At 44.3% G+C, this 19313-nt stretch overlaps 2 protein-coding genes across 10 annotated transcripts in view; both read left to right on the top strand.

Annotated features, from left to right (window-relative positions):
- Positions 1–13410, top strand: part of LOC106571568 (ena/VASP-like protein) — a 65579-nt gene extending 52169 nt beyond the window's left edge. For 4 of the 6 annotated variants that reach the window (XM_045695864.1, XM_014144773.2, XM_014144767.2 and 1 more), the window contains exons 4-13: positions 4748–4814; positions 7687–7751; positions 7942–8222; positions 8664–8770; positions 8962–9001; positions 9114–9168; positions 9341–9401; positions 11812–11872; positions 11968–12025; positions 12298–13410. In XM_045695864.1, the coding sequence (XP_045551820.1) occupies positions 4748–4814; positions 7687–7751; positions 7942–8222; positions 8664–8770; positions 8962–9001; positions 9114–9168; positions 9341–9401; positions 11812–11872; positions 11968–12025; positions 12298–12335 (833 nt within the window). In that variant the 3' untranslated portion in view covers positions 12336–13410. The remainder of the gene's footprint in view (positions 1–4747; positions 4815–7686; positions 7752–7941; positions 8223–8663; positions 8771–8961; positions 9002–9113; positions 9169–9340; positions 9402–11811; positions 11873–11967; positions 12026–12297) is intronic. The other 2 variants (XM_014144769.2, XM_014144771.2) reach the window with 1 other exon arrangement.
- A 1281-nt stretch (positions 13411–14691) lies between these two features.
- Positions 14692–18941, top strand: LOC106571569 (transcriptional repressor protein YY1). 4 transcript variants are annotated; one of them, XM_014144774.2, is made up of 6 exons: positions 14692–15372; positions 16500–16662; positions 16931–16975; positions 17207–17267; positions 17393–17551; positions 17831–18941. In XM_014144774.2, exons 1-6 carry the CDS (start codon positions 14820–14822, stop codon positions 18011–18013), a joined length of 1164 nt encoding a protein of 387 aa, XP_014000249.2. In that variant the 5' UTR covers positions 14692–14819; the 3' UTR covers positions 18014–18941. The 4 variants fall into 4 exon arrangements, with proteins under 4 accessions (XP_014000249.2, XP_014000250.2, XP_014000251.2 ...); XM_014144775.2 differs by having other exon boundaries at positions 14694–15372; positions 16512–16662; XM_014144776.2 differs by lacking the exon at positions 16931–16975 and having other exon boundaries at positions 14694–15372.
- Positions 18942–19313: the final 372 nt, after the last annotated feature.

The raw sequence follows: 19313 nt of genomic DNA, 5'->3' as shown, positions 1-19313 counted from the left end.
TAGTAGTCACAGCACCAAACAGATCTTGCCCAACAAACGCAGAACCTCAAACCCAATCAAAATTAAATGAATGTCCACAAACTACAGACAACCGTAAGCCTGTGTGTGTGTGTGTGTGTGTGTGTGTGTGTGTGTGTGTGTGTGTGTGTGTGTGTGTGTGTGTGTGTGTGTGTGTGTGTGTGTGTGTGTGTGTGTGTGTGTGTGTGTTTTCACCTTTATTTATCCAGGTAAGCTAGTTGAGAACAAGTTCTCATTTACAACTGTGACCTGGCCAAGACATACAACAACACAGAGTTACACATGGAATAAACAATATATACTGTGTGTGCAAATGAGGTAGGATAAGGGAGGTAAGGCAATAAATAGGCCAAAGTGGCGAAATAATTACAATATAGCAATTAAACACTGGAGTGATAGATGTGCAGAAGATGAATGTGCAAGTAGAGATACTGGGGTGCAAAGGAGCTAAATAAATAAATACAGTATGGGGATGAGGTAGTTGGATGGGCTATTTACAGATGGGCTATGTACAGGTGCAGTGATCTGTGAGCTGCTCTGATTTCTGGTGCTTAAAGCTAGTGAGGGAGATATGAGTCTCCAGCTTCAGTGATTTTTGCAGTTCGTTCCAGTCATTGGCAGCAGAGAACTGTAAGGAAAGGCGGCCAAAGGAGGAATTGGCTGTGAGATATACCTGCTGGAGCGCGTGCTACGAGTGGGTGCTGCTATGGTGACCAGTGAGCTGAGATAAGGCGGGGCATTACCTAGCAAAGACTTATAGATGACCTGGAGCCAGTGGGTTTGGCGACAAATATTAAGCGAGGGACAGTCAACGAGAGCATACAGGTCGCAGTGGTGGGTAGTATATGGGGCTTTGGTGACAAAACGGATGGCACTGTGATAGACTGCATCCAATTTGCTGAGTAGAGTGTTGGAGGCTATTTTGTAAATGACATCGCCAAAGTCAAGGATCGGTAGGATGGTCAGTTTTATGAGGGTATGTTTGGCAGCATGAGTAAAGGATGCTTTGTTGCGAAATAGGAAGCTGATTCTAGAATGAATTTTGGATTGGAGATGCTTAATGTGAGTCTGGAAGGAGAGTTTACTGTCTAACCAGACACCTAGGTATTTGTAGTTGTCAACATATTCTATGTCAGAACAGTCCAGAGTAGTGATGCTGGACGGGCGGGCAGGTGCGGGCAGCGATCGGTTGAAGAGCATGCATTTAGTTTTGCTTGCATTTAAGAGCAGTTGGAGGCCACGGAAGGAGAGTTGTATGGCATTGAAGCTCGTCTGGAGGTTAGTTAACACAGAGTCCAAAGAAGGGCCAGAAGTATACAGAATGGTGTCGTCTGCGTAGAAGTGGATCAGAGAATCACCAGCAGCAAGAGCGACATCATTGATGTATACAGAGAAGAGAGTCGACCCGAGAATTGAACCCTGTGGCACCCCCATACAGACTGCCAGAGGTCCGGACAACAGGCCCTTCGATCTGACACACTGAACTCTGTCTGAGAAGTGTGTGCGTGCGTGCGTGCGTGCGCGTGTGTGCTCAGCAGATGCCATAATGTCAAGGGTTAGACACCCTCTATTCTGCAGTTCTTGGAGAGACTTATGCAAACCAACACACGCACACCCACACACACACACACACTGAACACTCATGCACAACAAACAGGGTTAGGCCTACACCTCAGAAAGAGACTTATTGCGACAAACACACTCGTTACCTCGCTCACAAGATGATGAAAGTGAAACATGCTCACATCATGTTCATTTAAGCCTGTAGACTGTGGCAGTAGACCGCTGACTGAACTGCCAAACAGCAGGTCCTACACACAATCCACAACTTCCCTCCTAGCCCCTATGATGAGCTCTAAATGGATTCGATAGGTATGCTGTAAGTAATATGGTAGCAGCCATATTGGATACACCTATTCAATTCTCTCTGGTCTAAACAAGTGCCTATGGAGTAGGCCATGGTGTCGGGATTAGGCGTCGGTGTAGTGGCTATGGTGTTCGGGTTGATTTGGGATTAGGCCTGACCCTCACAGCACCTCAGGCCCCTTACCTCTCCTCACTGTTCCTCACGTCTGCCCCCTGGTGTTCTGGAGGCCTGGTACAGACAGCCTCACTGATCTCAATGACCTGTGTTTCTACTGTATGTATGTCTATGGAGCTACCTGGCCAGTCTCTCAGTCTCCAGGCTTCTGGAAGATGGAGGGCCTCGTTAAAGATGAACTGCCCTGCACACGCTCTCCTGCTGCTGCATAGAGGTGTAGATTACTAGAGATGATACTGGAGACGAGAGGGGTAGGAGGGGGATGGTGTGGGTGAGGCAGGAGAGATACCTAGACAGGTGAGCGAGACAGAGGAGGAGGAGAGAGATGGAGGAAGAGGAGGGCTCAGGGCGAGCTATGGTGAGCAGAGAGTGGGTCTGTCAGTGCTTCTGTGTCTGCCACAGCCGATTCGTCCTCTTCAATATGTCCTGTAGGTACTGCTGCTGGCTGTCTCTCACACTCTCACTGGATTGTGTGTATGTATGTCTGTGTTATAATCGTGACATAGAATGTGTGTAAATGTGTTTAGATTGTGACATGGTGTGTGTGTGAGAGAGAAAGAGAGCGAGAGGTGTTTTCAGGTGACTCTGAGCATTGTGGATATTGGTAGTTTGTGGACATTCATTTCATTTTGATTGGGTTTGAGGTTGTGCGTTTGTTGGGCAAGATCTGTTTGGTGCTGTGACTACTAGTAATGTTGTGTGTGTGTGTGTGTGTGTGTGTGTGTGTGTGTGTGTGTGTGTGTGTGTGTGTGTGTGTGTGTGTGTGTGTGTGTGTGTGTGTGTGTGTGTGTGTGTGTGTTATGTGAGTGCTGAATGATATTAGATAGCTGTTGGGTTGTTGTGGATACTGGGATTATGTGTGTTGTGTTGTGTTTGGCTGTTGTGAATATTGTTGGTATGTTATGGTCTGTTCCCTGGAGTGGATCTTCAGTATGTGGATGGTTGTGTTAGGATGTAAACTGTTGAGTACTTGCTTTTTGTTGTCAAAGTGTGTGTGTGTGTGTGTGTGTGTGTGTGTGTGTGTGTGTGTGTGTGTGTGTGTGTGTGTGTGTGTGTGTGTGTGTGTGTGTGTGTGTGTGTGTGTGTGTGTGTGTGTGTGTGTGTGTGTGTGTGTGTGATAACTAATTAATAACTCATTAATAAGAGATGAGGTAGCAGTATGGAGCGGTATGGAGATTGACTGTCCAGAGATCGTGAGCGATTGTGTGAGATCGTGAGTCCGGTTGCTTTGCTGTCGTGTGTTATTTTGGAACACTGGCTGTAACTCGACCAACCACAGCCATCAACGTCCTCTCTAACCAATCACTGGTTGCTATGGAGACACTTCCGGCGGTAGTGACCCGACATATGAGATCGTAGGTCATAAGTAATGTGTCAAACTTCAAGTCTTGAGGAATGCCTGTGGTTCAGGGCCCCCACATTCCCAGTCAAACTGGTACCACTGTGAGGCCCTCTCTCTTTTTGTAAAGTCACACAGGCAAAGCTTGGGCTATGTAACTAGTCTCTATAGACATCCAGGCTGCCTCACACAATGTTTCAATGTTCCAGCTCAACGCGTCTGTATGGAATATAACGTCAGTTTGGCATAGAGGAACTACGTCACTGCCGTATCGGTTTGAATAAAATGCTAAATAGTAGCTAGCAAGATGGAGATCACCGAGGTTCTTTTTGCAAATGGATACCCAGCAAACCAAAAGTGGTTATGTGAAAGTTCCCAGAACATTTGTTAGGTCGCGTCAAATGTTCTCATAAGACTGTCCAGTCATGCTGAGGATTATAGAACGTGAAGGTTCCCCAGAATGTTTCATTAGGTTATGGAAACAGTGTGGTGGGAACATTGTGGGGACATCACAAAATATATTTTCCCAAAACACATAACATGTCTAGTTGTGCAGATGATTCTACAATGTTTCTTTTAGGGTGCAAAAAACCTTCACCTGATGTTACAAGAACATTCCCAGAACACATTTTGTCTGTTCTTTAAAGGTTCCCAGAATGTTTCATTTGGTTGTGGTAACAGTATAATCATTAACATAACTGGACAGTTTTTGTGTTATGAGAACATTTGCCGCAACCTAAGAAATGTTATGGGAACTTTCGCAGAACCAATTTTGGTTTGGCGGGAAAACATTACTGGTACATTGTGTTATTACATTACCTGGAAACCTAATGACAACTTTTGGGGAATGTTCTGTGGTGGTTGTTACAGATGTTGTGCACAACATTTTAGTGAATGTTAGGAGAACATTCCAAGGATATTTTTTATATATTTTATTATAAAACCCTAACAAGAACTTCATGGGAATCTTAGCTAATGTTCTGGGAATGTTCCAAGTCTACTGGGTAGTTTGCATCAACTACCTTCACTAAACGCGCAATTTTTGTATTTTTTATTATCGAAGTTAAGAAAGTCACTGCTGTTGCCTAGGGTCATATTTACGAGACTACTATGTAACAGGAGTATGTGTTTGTGATGTAAGAGAGAGTGAGCGACAGCTGTGATGCAGGTGGGAGTGGTCTATGCCTCTCACCTTTCAGGTGGATAAGAGACGCACACTGGGGTCTCTCTCTCTCGCTCTCTCGCTCTTTCTCGTCGCAAACCAACATAAACAATAAAGTCAACCATACAAACAATTGGTAATAAATATCTCGTCTTTTCTCCCCCTTCCTTCCCTCCTCTCCTTCCAGGCCCAGCGGTCCAGCGCCAAGTCCAGAATGGGCCCACTACAGACGAGATGGAGGTGCAGAGAGCAAGGTAAGGCATCGAGGTACTCCGCAACAACCACGCAACAAGACACAGCATTCACAAAGCAGCCACACAACGTTCACAAAACATTGAAACAACGTTCACACAACTTCCACACAACATTGACACAACGTTTTCCACAGAGTGGATCACTGCAGTTCCAGTAATGAGATTGTATAGCTTATCATTGGATGTCAGCATGGCTAAGACAGGAAATACATCAGACACAACATTCAATGAACTTCTCAGAAATATTTCCCAACGACAGGATTAGATGAGTAAACACACTGTGTTGTCTGTGCACAATAAAGAACAGTCTGTCGCGCAGGACTCAGTCTGCTAACAGGCAGCAGCCCTACCCACATGACCCCCAGCCAGACAGCTGTCCTCATCAACCTTTTATTCCCCTCTCTCTCCCTCTGTCTCCTCACAGGATTAACATACAGAAGGGAGAGAGCGAACGAGAGTTTCAGAGAGTCTGACAGAGAGAGAGAGAGCGAGTAAAAGAGGGAAAGAGAATGATGGAGTTATAATGATAGCTAAACACAGGAAGTACTTATTTCTGCTAAATCATGGTCGGCAGATTGTGGAGAATAGATGTTAATAGCAGATTTGTGCTTGAGATTATGCTCCAGGACTATTAGATTGCACCATAGCACCTATTCAGAGAGGTACAGTAACTCAAGCTGTTTCTGCTATCTATCTCTGTCTCTACGCCCCCAGGGAATTACACAAGCCCTTTGTTGCCTGAGTTATTTCTGCTCCGCTTATCATTTCATCTCAATTCCAAATGCCAAAGCAGAAACAGAACAAATATGATTGTATTATGGATATGTGATGACCCTGAGGCGCTCACTAGTGGTAAAAGCCAGGATTGCACTGCAGCTCTGTGCCATGTGGAGATCAAAATATCAGGTGTTTGTGTGTGTGTGTGTGTGTGTGTGTGTGTGTGTGTGTGTGTGTGTGTGTGTGTGTGTGTGTGTGTGTGTGTGTGTGTGTGTGTGTGTGTGTGTGTGTTTTTTTTGTTTGTGTGTGTGTGTGTGTGTGTGTGTGTCTCCCAGGCCTGTGGCTGCTGGGTCAGCACATCTCCTCTCCAACATTACACGCAGCTGGAAAATTCCACTTCCTCTCTGTGTGCTCTTTCTCTCTCTTTCTCTGTCAGTTCAATCTCAATTCAGTTCAAAGGGCTTTATTGGCATGGGAAACATATGTTTACATTGCCAAAGCAAGTGAAATAGATCATAAACAAAAGTGAAATAAAGAATCAGAAATGAACAGTAAACATTACACTCACAAAAGTTTCAAAAAAATAGAGACATTTCAAATGTTATACTATGGCTCTGTACAGTGTTGTAACAATGTGCAAATAGTTGAAGTACAAAAGGGAAAATAAATACAACTAAATATGGGCTGTATTTACAATGGTGTTTGTTCTTCACTGGTTGTCCTTTTCTTGTGGCAACCTGTCACAAATCATGCTGCTGTGGTATTTCACCTAACAGATATGGGAGTTTATCAACATTGGGTTTTATTTTGTATTATTTGTGGGTCTGTGTAATCTGGAGGAAATATGTGTCTCTAATATGTCTTTCTGTTTCTCTCTGCCCAGAGCTCTAACAAATGCGTCTCACATCAGAGGGGGGAAGAGAGGGAGGGGGAGATAGAGAGAGGAAGAGAGTGGGTAAAGAAGGAGAGAAAGGGGGAAGAGAGAGGTGGGGGTGAGAAGAAGAAATGGGGGATAATCTCATAAAGCCTGCAGCATAGTGAACAGCAGGGAGAATATCTCTCTTGTCATGGAAGTTAATAGTGCTACTTGTCCATGTACTGCACATAAGATTTGTTTTTGATTTGATTAGTGCACATAAGCAGACATACAGGATACTTACACTGTGTGTACAAAACATTAGGAACACCTGCTTTTTCCATGACATAGACTGACCAGGTGAATCCAGGTGAAAGCTATGATCCCTTATTGATGTCACTTGTTAAATCCACTTCAATCAGTGTAGATGAAGGGGAGGAGACAGGTTAAAGAAGGATTTTTAAGCCTTGAGACAATTTGAGACATGGATTGTGTACGTGTGCCATTCAGAGGGTGAATGGGCAAGACAAAAGATAGAAGTGCCTTTGAACGGGGTATGGTAGTAGGTGCCAGGCGCACTGGTTTGAGTGTGTCAAGAACTGCAACGCTGCTGGGTTTTTCACGCATGTATCAAGAATGGTCCGCCACCCGAAGGACATCCAACCAACTTGACACAACTGTGGGAAATTTTGGAGTCTTCATGGGCCAGCATCCCTGTGGAACGCTTTCGACACCTTGTAGTCCATGCCCTGACAAATTGAGGCTGTTCTGAGGGCAAAAGGGGGTGCAACTCAATAGTAGGAAGGTATTCGTAATGTTTTGTACTCTCAGTGTATACCACCACATGCCATCATTTTACCAGACCTTGGACACCTGGAGAACTGTAGAGCTGTAGGACTATAGGTTAACTGACTGTGGTGCATTTAAGCAATAAGGCCTGAGGGGTTGTGGTATATGGCCAATATACCACAGCTAAGGGCTGTTCTTATGGATACCAAACCCCCAAGCTACCTTATTGCTATTATAAACTGGTTACCTGTGGTATACGGTCTGTTATACCACAGCTTTCAGCCTATCTGCATTCAGGGCTCGAACCACCCAGTTTATAAATACAATTGAAGGACTGCTGGCTGTATGACTCACTGGCTGTTTGTCAAATGTCCCTGCTCTATGGGGCAATAGAGCTCTAAGGCTTTCTGCCTTTCTGCCTATCTCACTGACTGTGCTATGACAGGCATAAAATGGAGATGGGCTGACTGACTGACTGACTGACTGACTGTGTGTCTGCTGTCTCCCCAGGCAGATGATGGAGCAACAGCAGATGCAGGCCCACATGGAGAGGGAACGACGATCCTCGAACCCAGGTGAGGAAAACGCTAAACTCAACCTACTGAACAGTGAAATGGAAATGTTTTTAAAGTAAAGGTCTTCTTTACAGTCTCAAGTGCCTGATGTGAGTGCATATTCCCTTTCAAAGTCAGACACTATGTGACACTATAAACAATGTCTTATTTTCTCGTTTCTCTTTCTCTCTCCCTCTCTCAATTTCGCCAGGCTCTCCTTTCCCAGGCCATCCCGGTGTGCTTTCTGTAGCCCCCCCAGCCCCCATGCCGCCCCCCATGTCCATGGGCTCCTCTTTAGGTGGAGGCCCCCCCTCACTGGGTGCCCCTATGCCTCCTCCCCCTCCCGGGCCCCCTCCCCCCTCGGCAGGGGCTCCCCCGCCCCCCCTGCCTCCTCCGCTGCCCATGGGTGGAGGGGGACAGGGTGAGGAGGCTCCCGCCCCGACGGGACTCGCCGCCATGATCGCTGGAGCCAAACTGCGCCGCGTCAATAGAGTAAGATGCCAATCACACTAATCACCATGTTACATAACATAAAATAATACTTGGACTTACCCTCTCAGACAATCTATCAATACCTTCGTAGACATGGGGATGTAAGAGCATCCTATGAGGTTTTATAAAGATGTAATGAGCTTTATAGTAGTAACAATAAGGCCCAGGCAGACATACTGCGAGTGCATCTCAAAAGTGTAAAGTGACCTCCTCTCCTCCTCCTCTTCTTCATCTGCACTGATCTCATAACAGAGGATGGGTGAAAGCACAATGTTCACCAAGCCCAGCTCTTTCATATCAGTGGAGCTGAACTAGGAAAGGAAGCCCCTTCAGACCATTAACTTGTGCTCCACCTCTTACAACTAGGGGACGTCACACACACTCTATCCGTTCTATCCTCACCTAACATACGGCGTGTGTGTGTCTTCCTTCTCTCTCCAGCCTGAGGACTCTAACTCTTCAGGATCGGGGGCCAAAAACGATGCCAACAGGACGAGTGGCGGCAGCGGAGGACTGATGGAGGAGATGAATGCTCTGCTGGCGCGGAGGTCAGAGCATAGAGTTAGAAACACTAGAACTAGACATTCCTATTCAGAGCATTGTTAAAACCACCACAACAGACATTTCTATTCAACATAATTTCCTGTCATATGTGGAGTGGGCCGGCAGCCATATTGAATGTACTACTTTGATATCAAACTGAATGAGGGTCTGACTTGAGGCTTCTTCTTGCCCCCAGAAGGAAAGCAGCGTCAGAGAAGCCTGAAGACAGCCAAAATGTGAGTGATGCTAACTGATGATACAACAGTGACATATGACTCTTTTCATCATTAAATGTGTGGCTCACTTCTCCTTAGTTGACCTCAACATTTTCCTCCTGTTGTTTTTCAGGATGACCTGAACGGATGCCCTTCACCCAGCACCAGGGGTGGACAAAACGCCACAGGTACTACAGTCATACACACTATATACAACATATACAGTACAAATACAACACAATATATACTGCACTACACAAGAACAACACAATACAAACTATATAGAAACAATACAATTGACATGTTTAGGTAATGTTTTTCCTCACCTGACCCCTGTCTTCTCTTCTCCTTCATTCTCAGATGGAGGGAAGAAGCCATGGGACAGAGCCAACTCTGCCGAGAGGTCATCACTGGTATCAAGGTGAGAATCTGAGGGACTTAGTCAGTCTGCCAACATACATCTCATAATTAGGTTATGTAATCAACGAGGCTGGCACTAAGACAGCATTGAATGAGCTGTATACCGCCATAAGCAAACAAGAAAACGCTCACCCAGAGGCGACGCTCCTAGTAGCCGGGGACTCTAATGCAGGGAAACTTAAATCCGTTTTACCAAATTCCAATCAGCATGTTAAATGTGCAACCAGAGGGGCCACCTTTACTCCACACACAGAGATGCATACAAATCTCTCCCTCGCCCTCCATTCGCCCTCCATTTGGCAAATCTGACCATAATTCTATCATCCTGATTCCTGATTACAAGCAAAAATTAAAGCAGGAAGCACCAGTGACAAGATCAATAAAAACAAGTGGTCAGATGAAGCAGATGCTAAGCTACGGGACTGTTTTGCTAGCACAGACTGGAATATGTTCCGGGATTCCTTCGATGGCATTACGGAGTACACCACATCAGTCATTGGCTTCATCAATAAGTGCATTGATGACGTTGTCCCCACAGTGACCGTATGTACATAATCCAACCAGAAGCCATGGATTACAGGCAACATCCGCACTGAGCTAAAGGCTAGAGCTGCCGCTTTCAAGGAGCGGAACTCTAACCCGGAAGTTTATAAGAAATCCCGCTATGCCCTCCAAACAGGCAAAGCATCAATATAGGACTAAGATCGAATCGTACTACACCGGCTCTGACGCTCGTCGGATGTGGCAGGGCTTGCAAACCGTTACAGACTAAAAATGGAAGCACAGCCGAGAGCTGCCCAGTGACACAAGCCTACCAGACGAGCTAAACTACTTCTATGCTCGCTTCGAGGCAAATAACACTGACACATGCATGAGTGCACCAGCTGTTCCGGACGACTGTGTGATCATGCTCCGCAGCCGATGTGAGTAAGACCTTTAAACCGGTCAACATTCACAAGGCCGCAGGGCCAGATGGATTACCAGGACGTGTACTGCGAGCATGCACTGATCAACTGGCAAGTGTCTTCACTGACATTTTCAACCTCTCCCTGTCCGAGTCTGTAATACCAACATGTTTTAAGCAGACCACCATAGTGCCTGTTCCCAAGAACACTAAGGTAACCTGCCTAAATGACTACAGACCCGTAGCACTCACGTCTGTAGCCACGAAGTGCTTTGAAAGGCTGGTCATGGCTCACATCAACACCATTATCCCAGAAACCCAAGACCCACTCCAATTTGCATACCACCCCAACAGATCAACAGATAATGCAATCTGTATTGCACTCCACACTGCCCTTTTACACTTGGACAAAAGGAACACCTATGTGAGAATGCTATTCATTGATCACAGCTCAGCATTCAACACCATAGTGCCCTCAAAGCTCATCAATAAGCTAAAGACCCTGGGACTAAACACCTCCCTCTGCAACTGGATCCTGGACTTCCTGACGGGCCGCCCCCAGATGGTAAGGGTAGGTAACAACACATCCGCCATGCTGAACCTTAACACAGGGGCCCCTCAGGGGTGCGTGTTCAGTCCCCTCCTGTACTCCCTGTTCACTCATGACTGCACGGTCAGATACGACTCCAACACTATCATTAAGTTTGCCAATGACACAACAGTTGTAGGCCTGATTTCCGACAATGACGAGACAGCTTATAGGGAGGGGATCCCTGACCTCTATACCAGTCGGTGTCAGAGGAAGGCCCTAAAAATTGTCAAAGACTCCAGCCACCCTAGTCATAGACTGTTCTCTCTGCTACCACATGGCAAGTGGTACCGGAGCGTGAAGTCTAGGTCCAAGAGGCTTCTAAACAGCTTCTACCCCCAAGCCATAAGACTCCTGAACATCTAATCAAATGGCTACCCAGACTATTTGCATTGCCCCCCCTTTCCCCCCTTTTCCCTCTTTTACACCGCTGCTACTCTCTGTTGTTATCATCTATGCATAGTCACTTTAATAACTCTACCTACATTTACATATTACCTCAAATAACCGGTTCCCCCACACATTGACTCTGTATCGGTACCCCCCTGTATATAGTCTCGCTATTGTTATTTTACTGCTTCTCTTTAATTACTTGTTACTTTTATTTATTATTCTTATCCGTATTTTTTTTAACTGCATTGTTGGTTAGGGGCTCGTAAGTAAGCATTTCACTGTAAGGTCTACACCTGTTGTATTCGGCGCATGTGACTAATACAATTTGATTTGATTTGAATCAAGGGATTGCCTGGTTAACTGTGTAAAGGACTGTACATGTTTCCCGATGTACACTTAATGCCTTATATGTTCACTTATTTTTCTCTTGCACGTTCGCTCTCTGTGCATTTGTCAAATAAATACATTGAAATAGCAGTGATGTTATGACGTGTGTAAGTGCGAGAGTGTTTTACTTTTCTGTAGGGTACGACCTGTGGGGAGTAGCAGCGACACAGACGCCTTAGACTTTGACAGAATGAAGCAGGTAAGGTGCCCTGCAGTCAGTCAGGGGCACATACGCTTTGTAAATCTGAAAACGTATTATACCTGGAATGATTAACTTTTTTGTACTTGAAACAGGAAATCTTGGAAGAAGTCGTTCGTGAATTGCACAAGGTGAAGGATGAGATCATTGATGGTACGTCATCCTCACTCACCTCATCAGAGAATGTCTCCATGGGAAATTGACTGTAGTTTACTACACATATGTTTGTAACTGATCAAACGTGCTTGTTATTGTTAGAGAGGGAGAAGTGAGACGTATTATCCACCAGATAGCATCAGAAACAGAGAAAGTGAAACTAATAATCCTAATATACTATTGTTGGGCTTTGACAGGACAGGACAGCACCTTTTATGTCTATGACATGGCCTGTAACACTCCTCTTGTGTGTCACTTCTCTCTTCCAGCCATTAGACAAGAACTGAGCAGAATCAGTACTACATAATCTTTCATGTGACCCCAGCTTTTGGAACCATCGTCCCCACGCCAACTATTGTTAGGAAGCAAGGAGAGGATCAAGGCTCGAACCACAACCTTTTATTTATTGTACATTGTTGTGATGTTGTAGCAACGTAACAATGTTGCTGTAACACTCCAGGAATGTTACGTTTGGTTTGGAAGAATAGGATGGATGGACACTCTCACTGCTTTTCTCTGTTTCTTTGGTTTTTCTCTTCTCTTTTTCCTTTCTATCTGTCCATCGGTAACCCCATGTTTGCTGTTCTTTTTCCAGTCTTAAAGGCAACATTTATTCAATTCAATGAAGTAACCTCTTGTTTTTTTTTTTAGGAGTTTATTGTTTTGATTAAAAAAATGTTGTTTGGGGTTATTATTACTATCATTGTCATTATTATGACCATTCTTTTTATTATTGTAGATGTAATGGTGTGAACATGAATAGTAGTAGTTTTAGTGATGGCAATAGTAAAAATGACTAAATAATAATGATAATGATATGGATGATGATAATAATAATTACACATCATTTTATGTCAGCCTTTTATATTTTATATTGTATTTTTTTCCTTTTGGTTTTGTTTTACAATACAATAATAAGCACATACGGATTTCTTTCTCATGATCTGACCTTGAGATTTTTTGAAGAGTTTTGTATCCTTTTCGCCAACACCGTTTTGTGTGTGTGTGTGTGTGTGTGTGTGTGTGTGTGTGTGTGTGTGTGTGTGTGTGTGTGTGTGTGTGTGTGTGTGTGTGTGTGTGTGTGTGTGTGTGTGTGTGTGTGTGTGTGATTTTTAAAAACAGGTCTTTAACCTGAAAGGGAGGGTGGTATATAAACTATTGCTCTTTGGATATTGCAATCTTATGAACAAAAAAACATCAATACACCAGAGTATTTGTGTTGATGTTGTTAAAAATGTTTATTGGCTGCAAGAATAAGTATTGTTCGTTTTATTATTTACTTTTATGACCAAGTGCTTCCTGGTTTAAAAATTTGAAAAAGACACACACTACATTAAAAATGATTTCAAATAAAACTGTGAACAATGTCTTGGATAAATGAAGTGGTCTCTGATTGTGAGTTTTGTATGTTTTTTTTTTTAGTTGTGCTTGATTAACTGCTTGATTCAGTGTTCTTTCTCAAGTATTCACCTAGTCAGACTCTGTATTCATACACTATGGGCCACAATGTACATAATTTGGTCTATCGGTTCGTTTCAGTTTTACTTTGTAACAACACATAACATTTTGGTCATTTAGCAGACGCTCTTATCCAGAGCGACTTAGAGTAGTGAATGCATACATTTCATTTCATGCATTTTTTTATTTTTTTTGTACTGGCCCCGTGGGAATCGAACCCACAACCCTGGCGTTGCACACACAATGCTGGCGTTACGAACACCATGTGCTACCAACTGAGCCACAGGGAAGACCTAATACTAATACTATCCTGGGGTGAATTAATTGGGGATCAATTTAGAGCAGTGTAATGTATAGGGTTGAATGATTCCCTGCATAAAGGAGATGCCTACTCTTGCAGTCAGTAGGCAGGAAAGGTATTGCAGATACATGACTGCACCACAAGAGGCAATACAATATACTGTCTGGAATGTGGATTATGTTGGATTTTGTTTCCATGTATGTAGCGCCATCTGGAGGTCAGATTAAGAAAGAGGTAAAAGACAACCTACTGTATATAGAGTAACCTACTTTACAGTAAAGGTGTATTTGTAGAAAACCCAACAAACATAAGTCAAGTGCAGTATTTCCCTTTGAATGTGTAGGGTAATATTCAAGAGTATATGAAACTGTTTGAAATACATCTATAGGATTAGATGGGCCAAATACCAGTGGGTATTTGAGGTGGCAGCTCATCTACCAGGGTTTCCCAAACTTGGTGCTGGGGCCCCCCCTGGGTGCATATTTTATTTTTGCCCTTTCATAACACAGCTGATTCAAATAACCAACTCATCATAAATCTTTGATTATTTTAATCAGCTGTGTAGTGCTAGGGCAACAAACTAAACATGCTCCTTTGGGGTGCCCAAGGACTGAGTTTGGGAAACCTCGCTCTATAAAATAGTCATTTTCTGCATTCGGAAACTATTTAAGTCTTATGGTGCATTATGCATAGCAGTGAGTTGCTCAAAGTCTGTGTGGCCCTTGATGTTTTAGCAACCTAAAAAATATTCAGCAAGCCATTCATTTATTAATTCATATGTGATTTTTTTTTTTTTTTTGGTCTAAACATATCCCTCACCAGACACCCTGTTCCAGAAGTCTCGCGATGTATTTTTTTTTTTTTTGAGCATAGTGGCGACGGGAATTGGTGGTGTGGGACGGAATTGAGTTAGACAGCTATTTGTGTTATCGTAGAGAGAGAGAGAGAGAACCGGAACAGGGGGTGTGTTTGTTGGGCAAACGAGCACAGCACAGCACAGGGTGCGTGAGAAGCAAGCTGGCGGAATTCAACATGGCATCCGGCGATACGCTGTATATTGAGGCGGACGGCTCGGAGATGCCGGCCGAAATAGTGGAGTTGCACGAGATAGAAGTGGAAACGATACCCGTGGAGACGATAGAGACTACGGTGGTCGGGGAAGAAGACGAGGACGATGATGACGACCAGCCGATGATAGCACTTCAGCCGCTGGTATCAGACGACCCGAATTCGATCCACCACCACCACCACCACCACCATCAAGAAGTGATCCTAGTGCAGACAAGAGAGGAGGTTGTTGGCGGGGATGATTCGGATATGCATGCGGACGGGAGTTACGAGGATCAAATCCTCATCCCCGTCCCAGCACCCGGCGTCGAAGACGAGTACATCGAACAGACTCTGGTGACTGTGGCCGGAAAAAGCTCGGTGGGTCGGATGAAGAGAGGGGGAGGCGGCAGTGGCAAGAAAGCGGGGAAAAAGAGCTATTTGGGTACTGCAGAAGCAAGCGGTAGAAAATGGGAACAGAAGCAGGTGCAAATAAAGACTCTGGAGGGGGAATTCTCTGTTACAATGTGGGCTTCGGGTAAGTGGTCGGTTCTATGTAATCTGTCAATTCGAAAAGTGTATCTCTCTCCCGGCATTGTTCGTGCTTGGTCGTTAGCCTGTGCAAGGGGCCTTGTTGCAGGGCGTTGTCCTTCTGCACCAGTCTATTTCCTCGGGTAGTTCGCCAGGCCACGGTTGGAATCACTTTTAGTTGTTTTCGGTGCAGAATTGCCAGTCGGTTAGATTGAAATGTTTTTGTTATGAAGGGAGGCCATGTTTTTAGATGTTGATGGGCGCCGCCATGTTCCCCGAGAACCAGTATGGCGGCCCGAAAAAATGGCGATAGAGCGGCGGGGCGAAGATGGCGGCGGTTGGGGGAGCAAGCGCGCTGTTGGCTCCAGAGAGTAGGCCGCGATGGCGTAGCTAGCTAGCTATTTACTACTAGGTTAACTAGCTAGCTGGCTAACGTTGACTATGCGGACAATTAGTTTGCTGCAGCCGTGATTATCTAGGTCAGTAACCCTGTAATTTAGCACCAGTTGAGTTTTATGTTAGATTTAAATAGCTGGCCAAATATATTTGTTTGCCAAAATAAGTAATATTTCTAGTCTACGCCCACGCATTGATGCACACACTTTTCGTCTGCATAACCAGCTAACGTTAGCTAGCTTTAAAAAATATATATATATATATATATATATATATATATTTTTAGCTCTGTTACTGTTAACAAATGTTATACAAGTTACAACTAGTGAGTTTCCAACACAAGTAAGACGTTCCTAAACACGAAGGCCCTACAGAGTTTGCCTTGTCCAGTATTGCATGAGCAACGTTTATCCGCATTTGGATTATGCATGATTCATACATTAGAATTATAGTCCCCCGTTCGCGTGCTAGTAAACCCATTATAATGTGGCTACAATTAAAAATATGCGACTACCATCAGGGCTAGAAATTATGTTGGCTGGTAGACGGTGCAGGGGGATCAAGGTGATGCATGATTGTATACATTGTATTTACTTTTGGTAATAACACAGTCAGACTAGGTACACTGTCTAGAAATATTGCTGCAGTATTGTTGTTAACATGACTGTTTTCAAACTGCAATGGTGTACCCCGGTCTTGTAAGGCTATTTTCGGTTAAGTCCCTGCATTGTATCCTAGATGACAAAAAAGACATCGACCATGAGTCGGTTGTTGAAGAACAGATCATTGGTGAAAATTCCCCTCCGGACTACTCTGAATACATGACTGGGAAGAAGCTGCCCCCTGGAGGGATACCTGGCATCGACCTGTCAGACCCCAAACAGCTGGCAGAGTTCGCCAGGTCAGTGTCTGTCTGTCTAAACTCACCTGTCCGTCAAGGATATGTACAATGAACACACACAAATAATTGTGGCACACCTTGTAAAGTGGTGTTTAGCAAGATGCCAGGATTTGTGATTCTCTTCATGTTGCCTGGCTACTCAAGTCTTGAAGGTAGCACTTGATGTGGCAGCTTTCCTGTAGTAGATGTCGGAGGTATATAGCCTAATCTCCTTCCTAAAGGGAGTGATGAGCTCTTTCTGACTCCCGTTTGGATGTTGTGTTTTTAGCCCCTTCAGTAACTCTGCGGGTCCCTATGGTCAGAGCCCAGTGCGGTAAGTTCTAGAGTTCAACCCACGCACTGACACAGAGCGCCTGGACACAGTGAAAGGAGGGAACCGGCTGTTTCAGCCATACTGAAACTCTTCCATGGGTGCTGGTTTATATTATTTGGTTAGCAATTGAACATGGTTAATTGGATTTTGTATATGGGCAACATTATTTGAGTTCTGTTTCCCGTGAATGCAATAGGATGAAAGTTACCTCCACATCTGATGTTTTCTCAGGATGAAGCCAAGGAAGATAAAAGAAGATGACGCTCCCAGGACGATAGCCTGCCCTCATAAAGTAAGTAGTCTGTTTCCAACAGTATCTTTCCTACCCGGTCTCTTTCTCAGTCTATGCCCGACTTGACAGTTGTCTTGGTCCCCAAGGCGTCCTACATGCCTCAATAACGGAACTCTCTCACTCAGGGCTGTACTAAGATGTTCAGGGACAACTCGGCGATGAGGAAGCATCTCCACACCCACGGGCCTCGCGTGCACGTCTGTGCCGAGTGTGGCAAGGCCTTCGTAGAGAGCTCTAAACTCAAACGCCACCAACTCGTTCACACAGGGGAGAAACCCTTCCAGGTACAATACCCGGACACACACACTCACATAAAGGACAAACCCTCCCAAGTACTCTGTGTTTGACACTGTAGTGTAACATTTTTGCCGTGAGAGTTATTCACAAATTTTAAATAAGTCCCTTAACTTGCATTGAGGGTCTGCATACATTTTGATAGGACATTGACACAAAAAGACTAATGCATGTTGAGCACTGAATTTAACTGCACACACTGACTATTAATTCGTATATCCTAATAAATGTTTCTTGTTGTCCATCCATGGTCTCCTTTCTGTGTGCAGTGTACTTTTGAGGGCTGTGGGAAGAGGTTTTCGCTGGACTTTAACCTGCGCACACACGTTCGTATCCACACCGGAGACCGGCCCTACGTATGCCCCTTCGACGGCTGCAATAAGAAGTTTGCCCAGTCAACCAACCTCAAGTCTCACATCCTCACACACGCCAAAGCAAAAAACAACCAATGAGAGCCCTCCGACCTGCCCCAAGTCCCACCCCCACAGCAGCATCTTAATGACACCACACATCAACTTCCTTTGAGGAAATAAATAAATGGGGGGGGAGAAGAATAAAGACTAAAGAAATTCAAAAGGTACTGAAATTCTCCCCCCTCTTCTTCTCCTATTGGATTGGCTGACTAAAGTACAGCGGCACTCTTGAAAAATAATAAACCCTCCCATCCCCCTCTCTCCTCCCTTCGTAGTGGCATCATGTTGTTGCCAGAAATATGGAACTCATGGACAAACATCAGAGACTATTCTTTCTGCAATGGAGCTGCAATAGAGAGAGAGGGAGCAATCTGTTTGTTTTTCCACTGACCGGTCTTCATATCTACTGCATAGCTTTTAATTTTCTATTTCTCCAAGTGTGCATATTGTACACTTATTTTGGGATATGTTCAGTAAGACAATTTGTGATTATTATTGAGATCCGCTTACCATATGATAGTCCCTCAGACAAGACTTACTGTACCATCACATCGCTTCAAATAGTATTTTCTGTAAAAAGTTTTGGTTTGCATATTCATCCCTACTTTTGGTTGTATTCCTTCTAACCATTAAATAATCTTGTATACTTGTATTGTATGGCTGTATTGAAATGTAGACCTTGATAGAGGTGTGATTTAAAGTGTTAACCAATTTAACTTTTAGTCATGAGTTGCTTTCTTTTTTTTATGGATTGTCCCCTTGCAGAGAAACGTGTCCCTACCGTTGATTCGCTGCGAGCCTGTCTCTGTTGGAATACTGAAACACATCAAATGAAATCGCCAGCGTGACCATCAGTTTCTTTGTTAGAATGTAATGTACAGGCGTCCGTCAACCATGAACTTTCTTTGTTGATATTTACACCCATGTATTTCAATGGCCCACAATAAAACGGTCATCCCAAATCCTTTTCTAGGCCTGGGGTGTAATCATTAGTCCAAAATGTTGCATTTGCAATTAAAACAAGTTTTAATTTTTTTAGGGGGGGGGCAAATTCAGGTAGGTCCCTCCTTGTTTGTTTCCTAGTGAATAGATCCCCTGATGTGAGCCCGGAGTGTTTCTCATAAGTGTGGTGAAAAACATATTGCTTGCATAATACTGGAGACATGGGCTCAATCCTAAATTGACCCCTATGCACTTCTGGAGATCTGATTTATTGGTGTAAGCAATATGGTGAAACGTCCACCTAGCCTATCAAGGGGCAAGGTGGTGCTATTGCCATAATACTAGCACCTCAGATCTCCACAAGTGCATAGGGATCGAAGGAATAATCCCATTCCAC

Source organism: Salmo salar, chromosome ssa15, assembly GCF_905237065.1.
Source record: "Salmo salar chromosome ssa15, Ssal_v3.1, whole genome shotgun sequence".
Classification (NCBI taxonomy): Eukaryota; Metazoa; Chordata; class Actinopteri; order Salmoniformes; family Salmonidae; genus Salmo; species Salmo salar.
The sequence above is the reverse complement of the archived record's forward strand: the minus strand, read 5'-3'. Positions and strand labels throughout refer to the sequence as shown.